This window comes from Alligator sinensis, unplaced genomic scaffold (genome assembly GCF_000455745.1).
Source record: "Alligator sinensis unplaced genomic scaffold, ASM45574v1 scaffold570_1, whole genome shotgun sequence".
Lineage (NCBI taxonomy): Eukaryota > Metazoa > Chordata > Crocodylia > Alligatoridae > Alligator > Alligator sinensis.
Genome location: NW_005841997.1, coordinates 595,608 through 605,526, shown reverse-complemented (window position 1 = coordinate 605,526; position 9,919 = coordinate 595,608). Strand labels below are relative to the sequence as shown.

Below are 9,919 nucleotides of genomic sequence, written 5' to 3'. Positions count from 1 at the left end.
GACTGACGGGCAAAATATACTGGGAAAATAAAGTAAAACTATACCTATATTGGCATTAGCAGATTCAACAGAAAGTAACTTGTGCAGATTCACATGTGCAGACTCAACACATTCACATATATCACGGTTTCTATTTTTCACCTACCAGTGCATTTTGTAATTTCAAAGTAATTAAAAGGCTAAGTTAGTGGAGGCAGATATGTCTGCACCATGAAAGTGACCTCAGAGTGCTACTGCAATATAAAGTCTTAATAATATTCACATACTGTCTCACCATAGTCATTGTTTGACATGCATTTTGAAGGAGGGATATAGTTCAGGAAATCCTCTTAAAACTTCACTTTCCTATGTGTTTCGGGGCGGGGGGGGGGAGTTGTACCTGCTTCTACACCAGTGCCAAGAAGGGTACAGAATTCATATAGAAAGTAGGAGCTTCAGAGCACATTTGGAAAGGGGAAAAATCTCCTGTGTCATACCAACAGCAGCCCTACTTCCAAATTCACAGGGTATGTCTACATGAGATGCTGCTGTGTAGTGGTTACTGTGCATTTATTTTGTACTTGATTATACAAGTACTAAATAAATGTGCAGTAACCAGAGATACTGCACAGTAGCGTCATTTAAATAATGTTTGCCGGTGCTACTGTGCAGTAGCCTAATACTACTGTGCAGTAGCATATTAGCACTGTTAATGCTGTGACGCGCTATTGCGCAGTATTATTTGGTTACTGAGCAGTCAGCGTCTCATGTACACGCACCCACAGTGTGCTGCTTTCCAGCATGAATGAAGAGCAAAAGGCAGCTGATTTCAATCAGATTTTTGTAGGGTACTATAGAACTTTAAAAGTCTGGTATCATCTGCCTGGTTTACTAAAATGTTCTCCAGTGTGGTCTGGCCCAGTGCTCTGCACTGCAGTATTTGCTCTAAGCCAGCTGACTAATAGGAAGAAGCTGGGCACTGCGGTTTCCTCTTGAAGGCCTTTTTGAAAGGCAATAACCAAAATGCTCTAACACCTCCTATATATTTCCTAAATCACTTGTTGATCTTTGGTTAGAAAGCTTCAATTCCTTGAATGCACACTTACTACTCCTATTTCCTAAGTGATGTTTGTTTAAGTACTCAGCCCTTTGCTAGATCACCACATAGCCTGATTAGTACTGTAGCTGGCTTTCAATCACTCTAGAACGTGAAGTATTAGTTAAAGATGCATGCTTGGGATGTGTTAGATAGCTCATTTCTTTTCATTAATTGCATTTTCAGAAGACTTGTTTAACCATCCTCCTTCTGATGGATGAGTTGCCACAGCAAACACTCCGGAGGAATCCAGCCTCTGAAAGATGCGATGTAGCAAGTGGCCGTGATCCATTTGTCATGATTTTGAAGACAGACGTTGACTCCCATGCCCTTTCCTCTCTTTTGCGTCACTGTTTGGCAGACTGTTTTTACAAGGCCAGGCCAGAGGAGCTGCAGTTTCAGCTGCCTAATACACTGGCATGCAAGTAATTCAGCCTCTGTGCTGCAAACTCCAGAGAATGCAAGTAGCTAAGTATCCAGTAGAGAATTACCAAACTACAGTACAAGTAATATAAACAGGATGAATGTCAATGCATCGAACAAAGTAGGACCAAGATACAGTCATTAAATAGTAGTGCTTCTGGGAGAACAGTCAGGGGTAGTGCAGACAAGTCAGGAGTAAATTAAATACAGTGCTAAAGCTAGCTCTGTGGGTGCAGATGGTTTTGCCAAGCTCCTACTCTCATTGCAGCTAATGCTAGATGTTGCTCTTCATCCTGACTTTAAACACAAGCCAAACTTGTCAAATACAATGGCAAGGGTAGTTCTGAGAATTTCTAAGCTGGAGTTTTGTCTGGGGAAGGAGTGCATGAACAGCCTGAAGGGATAAATTCCTAAATTTATCCCAAGGGTGTGCCAGGAATTAAACAAACAAACCAAAAATACAGAGCACTAGCACATATTTGCCATCAATCTTCTTAAAAATATTTGTACATGCCTGCATGTACGCGCATGCATGGGCGAAGGAAGGAGACAGAATAGGAGCTTTAATGGCCAAACGGTGTCTAGAGAATTAAACCACCAGTTTTAGCAGTTTATCATCAGAATCTTGTGCAATGCTCTACAGAAATCTCTGAGGAGAGCCCCACAGGCTCGGAAAGTACCTTGAACAAGCCCAGTGCCATGGTTTGGATAGCACTGCCTTCAGGGGTTAAATGCAGTTATGGTGCTCAGGAACAGTAACAAATAAGAACAAGACATGGACAGAAGTTAAGAAGTGACATCACCAAAGAAAAATATGTTTCGAGTAGAAATGAAGAATCGAGGAGGGGAAGCAGGCAAGACATTGATGAAAGATGGCAGGAAACAGACAGGGGAGACAGTGCTTGGGCTGGCAGTAAACAGCTTGTGGGGAAGAAAAGAGCAGAGGCGAGTGCTAAATGAGAGAAAGGAAAGGGGAAAACTCCCCAGTCTCCAGGCCAGAAGCAGGAGCATGGAGATAGTGGGCATGTCTACACGAGACGCCAATGTCTCAGTAGGGTAATTTTATTGCACGTTAGCGTGGCTGGCAAAAACTGTGCTAATGCACTAATATGTAGTATAATTACTGTACTGCACATTAGCATCACATAAAAACCATGTGTCTACACTACTGTGCCGTAGCGCTGATTACGGCACATTTAGTACCTGTAATTGCAGGTACTAAACTTAATGCGCTGTAATAACAGCACATTAATGAACTTGTAGATGCACCCAGTTTGTCATTACCAATAAAAGGAAGGTATTTTTTAACTGGACCATGACATGAAAGCAGAACTGGTAAAGCAGCTTGGTGGGGGAATGGGGGCCCTTCATCATACCACTGTTTGCACATGCTAGAGTGCCACTTTTGGAGGTGATGGGAAGTTACTGCTCCTTGCTACACACATCATGTTAGCACCATGAAGCATGGACACCATTTAGCTTCTGGGATTTTCACAGTCCTATTAGGCAAAATCACAATGATCAGGCTGGCTATAAAAGATCAGTTGCAACATAAATAGAAGAAGATTCCCTCTGCTACCAAAGATTCAGCAGTCACTGCTGTAGCACCCATTCCAGCTTCCTATAGTCTTGTGCTGGTAGGCAGGGAGAAGTAGGAGAGCCCTGTTTTTACCACTTGAGGATTTCACATGTTGTCCAGTAGAGGGCACTAGTGCTCACACTCGCTGCCCTGACTATTGGTGCCTTTTAACTTTTGATTATGAAAATAGGTAGAGGACCTCAAGATTTTACAAATTAAACAATTTCCTCCATGAGAAGTGCCCCTGAAGAGATGTGGTGAAGTGGGGACTCAAGGGGCACTCTAAAGGTCAGCATGCTTTGAAGAGAAACTCTGCTGGCTGATTTTTCTGGGCAGCGTGGCAAGGCGTGCTGAAGTGCTCTTGCCTTCTCCACTGAAATCAGAGCTCTTCCACAGGATGGAGAATGCTTGTCTGAAGGCTGCAAAAGAGCAGCACCCTCTCCTCCAGAGAAGGAGCCAGAGAACAGACCGTCTTTGGAGGAAAGCAGTTGCCTAAGAAACTGAGGAGGAAGCATCGATTATTGGGTTTTCCATCCAGGCTGCTGCAGGCTAAATGCAGCCTTCCCTAGAGCTGTTAAGTGCAGTGACTCTGCAGTTTAGAAGGGGAACAAGGTGGGAGCAGTTAAACGGCCAGAGAGAGTAGCAATAATAATACATGCTCTACTTAAACGGCCCAATCCAAAGCCCATGGATGTCAATGGAAAGTCTCCCATTGACTTAGGTATTAATTTGGACCTGAACAATAGTGTCTATCATCTGAAGCACCCCCAATTGTAAATGTACAGGTGCACCTAGGAATACTTGTACAGAGGGGTCAGTACCCCAGACAGCAAAGTCTCCCTTGAAGTGCTCACATATGTTACATGGGATGGAATTCGGTGAATTTACCTGGGGAAAATAGAGGGTAAAATGCAATGAAAATAGTCAGAGTTGCTTGGTAGGAAGGGCAAGAGACTGCCAATCAAGAAAGGTGAATAAGAACATGTGAAAACGGATATTTTCTCTTATCTGTCAATTATGAGGGGAGCATGATGGTGTTTTGGAATAAATTTAATAAGGGTTGTTGAAACTGGGTGGACTGGGCAAGATGGGAGTTGGCAGGAAGTAACTTGTTTTTGAGCAGCTGGGATGGGGAGCTAAGAGACACCTCAATCTGATGTTTGCAGAAAAGGCGTCTCAGTTCTCTTATCAGGGGAGCTGCTTGGAGGCAACTAACTGCTTTGTGCCAGATTGTGAAGCGTTTACCCTCAAACGTTCATATTTTAATTTATAATTCTTGCTAATAAAGTTATTTCCATCTTGAAAGCTTGAAATGCTGTAACCTGTCAATACCTTGAGCTTTTCTGAATTTTTGAGCCACTAATTTCCATTCCCAGCATCAGCCATTAAGGCCTACAGCAACATAGCATACTTTTCTTAAAATGGAAACTAGAGCAAGTTAAGTCAATCCATATTTTGACCTCACTTGCTTTTTGGGGAATGTTATAAGACTCTCAAAGACAAAGTAGCTGCTTTTTCCTCTTTCTGATTAGTTCCTTTAAAATTTTACATTTAAATGGAGGCAGGTTCCTGTTGTATTTGTGAAATGGGGAATGTTGCAAGCCTATGACTTGAAGATTTAAAATGTTTTTCTCTGTAAATGCTAAGCTGTAGTTCTCCTGATTCCATTAAATGAAACTATGCAGTCAAGGAGTCTGAAAGAAATTAAACATGATGATTGTGCAGCCACCACTGCCACTTTCAGGAAGAAAAGCATTTCACCACAGAGAGAAAATCACCTGTTTCTTCCAGATCTAATTAGTTAAAAAGTTTCCAGTTAGGGGACAGGAGAAGGTATAACACTGAATGTTTGATAATCAGCATTAAACGAGTGACTGCAGAGGCAAATAGAAATGTATGATTTATTTTCCTAGAATGAATCCACTGACAGTCATATCCTGCTCATGTACTTGTCTGCATGAGCACGATATGTGGCCACAGAGAGTGGTCGTTGCTCAAGGATACGATCCTCAAAGCACAAAAGAAAACCGTTCCTGCAAAGAGGAAAGGCAGCAGAAGGGCTGGCAAGCCCTCCTGGCTTAATAGGGACATGGCGGTCCTCTTAAAAAAGAAAAAAGAGATGTATGCACGGTGGAAGCTAGGGACAGTCCTCAAGGAGGGCTATACAACTGTGGCCAGCATTTGTAGGGATATGATCAGGAAAGCCAGGGTGGTGACGGAGTTTAGGTTAGCTATGGGAGTCAAGGACAATAAGAAGTCCTTCTTTAGGTATGTAGGCAGTAGAAGGAAAACAAATGGAAGTGTGGGACCCCTGCTTAACACTTCGGGACAGCTGGTAACTGACATTCAGGCAAAAAACTGAACTCCTGAATGCCCACTTTGCTTCAGTGTTTCACCGGACCAAGGGGAAAGTCAAGTGAGATAAGGCTCATAGGGGACATGCCAGGACTGACAGCCTCCCCACTGTGGATGCTGAGTGGGTGCAATACCAGTTAGAAAAGCTAGACATTTATAAGTCAGCAGGACCGAATGGACTCCATCCAAGGGTGCTGAAGGAGCTGGCTGAGGTCATCGCAGAACCCCTGGCAAAGCTCTTTCAGAATTCGTGGCACACAGGGGAGATCCCTGAGGACTGGAAGAGGGCCAACATAGTGCCCATCTTCAAGAAGGGGAAGAGGGAGAACCGGGCAACTATAGGCCAATCAGCCTAACCTCCATCCCAGGGAAAATCCTGGAAAAACTCATTAAAGAATCTATGTGCGATATGCTCGCAGAAGGTAAGATTCTGAATAACAGCCAGCATGGTTTTGTCATGGGTCTTACCAACCTCATCTTCTTCTATGATCAGGTCTCTTGCCACCTGGACATGGGAGACATTATATACCTAGACTTCCAAAAGGCTTTTGATCTAGTATCTCACAATATCCTTGTGGGAAAACTGGCAGATTGCGCTTCTCGACGGTTCAGTGGGTGGGAAACTGGCTACAGGGTAGGGCCCAGAGAGTTCTCATGAATAGATCCCATGAATGGAGCGAAGTGGCCAGTGGTGTCCCTCAGGGGTTCATGCTTGGACCGATGCTTTTCAACATCTTTATCAATGATTTGGATGGGAGAGTGAAAAGCTCACTGGCCAAGTTTCCAGACAACACCAAGTTATGCGGCAGTGTGGTCACACCAGAAGATAGGTTGCAGATACAGGCGGACTTGGACAGGTTCGAGAGTGGGGCAGACCGGAACCAGACAAAGTTTAATACTTCCAAGTGTAAGGTGCTCCATCTGGTGGCAAACAACCCTCAACATACACACAGGCTCAGTGGTGACAGCTTGACTTGCACCACGGCTGAAAGGGACCTAGGAGTAATGATTGATCATCGTATGGATACGAGCTGTTAGTGTGAAGCGGTGGTCAGCAGGGCAAACAACACGCTGGCATGTATCAACTAATGCATCTCGTGTAAAACTAAAGAAGTGATACTCCTGCTGTACTCAGCACTGGTGAGACCGCAGTTGAAGTTCTGCATCCGGTTCTGGGTGCCACACTTCAATAAGGACATGGAAAAGCTTGAGAGGGTCCAGAAAAGAGCCACCTGTATGATCAGGGACTTGCAAGCCAAGCCATAGGAGGAGAGGCTGAGGGACCTGGGCCTCTTTAGCCGAAAGAAGAGAAGGTTGAGAGGGGACTTGGTAGTGGCTTATCGCTACATCAGGGGAGTACATCAAGAACTCGGTGAACAACTTTGGGCACAGGTCTGCTGTACAAGGGTACAGCTTAGGACAATACCAATACAACTCCCTTCATGATAGGGTAAATGTGCCAATACTAGGGAGTTGGGCAAATTTGACTTTATGTTTCTAAGCCAACAGAGATTTCTAGGTATGAAAGCCATGTGTAGATCATCCCTGAGGCAGTGACCTAAACCTAATTCCTGGGAGGCAGGCAACCTCCCTCACAAAACACCCATCTGTTTGTGAAATGAAGGATATAGTAGAGACAGGGCAATTGCTTCCTAAAGCCTGCAGCAATTGTAGACTGGCCACACAAGGAGACTAGGGTGCCCCACTGTCTTTCTATGTACCTTTCAGCATCAGTGGCATTCACAAAAGCCCTGTCTAACTCCTGGTGGGCTCTAGGTCCCTCAGCACCAAAGGTTTAACTGATTGAGTCCCAGAAGCACCCAAGTTTCTGATGCTGGGCTGCTCATAACCGCTTAAATCCCTGACAATGTGGAGCTGCTCAGTGCCTAATTCACCTCTCAGCCCCTCCAAACTAGTAATTTCTATGCCAATCTCACTGATCAAACAAGTGTGCTCAGCCTACATCTAACCAAAAAAACCCATGGCCTGAGGAGACAGTGCCCTTCCTGTTGCCTAGAGCCCCAAAGCTGTGGGTATGGGACTCTTAAATTCAGACCCACCAGGTTGTAGGGTGTACAGTCCATCCTCTTGCAGCTACTCCACCTTGTATAAAATACACAACTGGGCCAGAGAGAGTCTGATTGTAATGCCTTATTATTAGGGCACTCGCCAGGGGAGAGAGACTCATGGTCTAGTACTTGCTGCCAGGACTGGGCTGGAGGCAGCACTACGCCTACTCCTATTTTAAAAGGCAGAGGTATGGTCCCTCCTCAGTTTTTGAAAGGAGCCGACAACTCCAGGGGTTCACATTGGGAATGTGAGCAGAGAAAAGAGCACCCACCCAGGCCAGAGTTAGAGACCCAAACCCCTCTGAGGGGCAGGGCTTATGTCGTGTTTTCTGTTGGTATCTCTCTTTGACCGGTTCAGGCTGCCTGTTCTGTTTGCTGGCTCCTATGGGTCCCATTCCTGGGCACCTAGTCCCAATGCATTGTGTAGGGAGCCGAGGCAGGTAACTCCAGCTTCCAGTTTGCAGCAGGTTAACAGGATGCCTCAACACCTGATCCCTTAGTAAACCTAGTCTGGTGCTGGTAACCCTCTAGTCCACAGAGTAAAAAAATTCAGGATTCCAGCTCTAAAAATCATGTCATTGCCTGAAAAATAATACAAGTATACAATTTGTGAGTTTTTGGAGTTCTTTTCTTTGGACTTCTAGTTTTGAACCCCTAGGTGTCACTTTTTCAGCTTTTCTTGGTCACCCTAAACAGTAGGAAAATACTCTTTTTTTAATATGAAACCTGAGATTCTCCTGGAATCACATGACTCCAGGAGCCGAGCTTTCAGGAAAAGGAGCATAAGGCCCCTGGATAAAATCGCAGGAGATGGAAATACTGCAGCAGCCAGCTTCCTTTTCCAAGTAAAACAATTGATTGCTGCAATTTATCACAAATACTATTACTGTCATTGTCGTTGTTCACTCCTCTGCCAGCTGATCACAATCACCCAAGGGAAGGGAAAGGGATAAAAAAAAGAAAAGAGAATGCTTATGGGCCATTTGGAGATGCCATCCCCCAGCTCTCGGTCATGCTGCCTGGTCACTTCATAATGCCGAGACCCAGGGGAAGGAGCAGCGTTCCTACTCGTGTACGGTGCAGGTTAATCTAACCACGCATCAGACATCACTAATGGGCCATAAATCTGTTCAGCTCTCTGCTGAAGGCAGTGTGATGGTGCTCAGGAGCTTGCTGTCCCTGTAATGCCGTGTCCCTTGGGTGGGTCACGGGCAGTGCAGGGTTGGATTTAAGACCAGGCCTGTGCTTCTCGCAGAGGAGGCTGGAGAGCTGGCTCCGGTGGAGACCCGGCAGGCTCGTGCAACACGATGCGTGTCCCTGCCATCACTGGAAGGGGGCGAGGGGCCACACGGAGCAGCTCGGGTCTACCGGGCATTAGCGAGGCTGGCAAAACCCGTGCGAATGCACTAGCACGTTGCAGAATTACTGCACTGCGCATTAGCGTCACGTAAAAACCGTGCGTCTGCACGACTGTGCTGTAGTGCCACTTCGGCTTCATTTTCAGGGGGACCCAGGTCTACTCTTGGGTGCTGGGGCTGCATCACATGCTCCAGTGAAGCTGTGCAATGCCGGGGGAAGACCTTTGCTGTCTCCTGGCCCTTACTTTGCTGCGTGGGGAGGCAAGAGGGCCCTGCTTGGCACCCCTGCCCGTGGGGCACTGCACTGTGCCCACCCCTCAACCTTTTCTCTCTTGGGAAGACAGCAAAATCCTCCCAGGCAGCGGGCCCCCATGGGGCTGCCACAGGGACACGTGCAGGGACCGCGGGGGCAGGGAGGGGTGAGCGCCCGCGGGTCTCATGCCGCCCGCCCCAACCGGGGACGGGGTCACGTGACACCGCGGCTCGAGCGGAAGGATACGGAGGGCTTGACAAGTGCCTCCCTCCTTGCATCCTTCCGATGCCTCAGGTTTGGGCAGCCGCCGCCGCCTGCCCTCCGTAATCCCGACACGCTGCTCAGAGGGAGTGGCCGCGGCGGGCGGGGGAAGCCGCGAGAGGGCTGCGGAGGAGCGGCAGCGGCGGAGCGGGGGGAAGGGCAGGGACTACTTGTTTGGAGACCCTGCGAGACTGGGGCCGGGGCGGGCGGAGTGATCCGGCGGAGTGAGGGGGCCGCGGCGCCCACACAGAAAAGGCCGCCGGGGCGGACGGAGCCTCTCGCCGCACCGCACCGCACCGCCCGCGGGCCCCGCCGCCCGCAGACATGGCTCAGATCCTACCCATACGTTTCCAGGAGCACTTCCAGGTGAGCGGGGCTGCGGGGTGCGCACTAGGCCCCTCGGGCCGCGCCTCGCATCCGCCCCCGTTTGTGCCGAGTCACGGCCGGGGATGGCGGCGCCCGGCCCGGGGGTGGCGGGGCCGGCAGAGGACGTCGTGAGGAATGAATGAGCGGGCCCCGCCCTCCCCCTTCCCTCGGGCAGCGGCG

At 47.7% G+C, this 9,919-nt stretch overlaps 1 protein-coding gene and 1 long non-coding RNA gene across 2 annotated transcripts in view; one reads left to right on the top strand and one right to left on the bottom strand.

Moving 5' to 3' along the window:
- The window catches only part of LOC112549922, a 20,274-nt gene extending 10,413 nt beyond the window's left edge, over positions 1 to 9,861 (bottom strand). Inside the window, exon 1 of the long non-coding RNA XR_003093548.1 lies at positions 9,714 to 9,861. This is a non-coding gene — a long non-coding RNA (uncharacterized LOC112549922). The remainder of the gene's footprint in view (positions 1 to 9,713) is intronic.
- CLTCL1 (clathrin heavy chain like 1) overlaps positions 9,352 to 9,919 on the top strand; it is a 43,698-nt gene continuing 43,130 nt past the window's right edge. The window contains 1 exon segment of the mRNA XM_014518928.2: positions 9,352 to 9,739. Coding sequence (XP_014374414.1) covers positions 9,698 to 9,739 — 42 coding nt within the window. The 5' untranslated portion in view covers positions 9,352 to 9,697.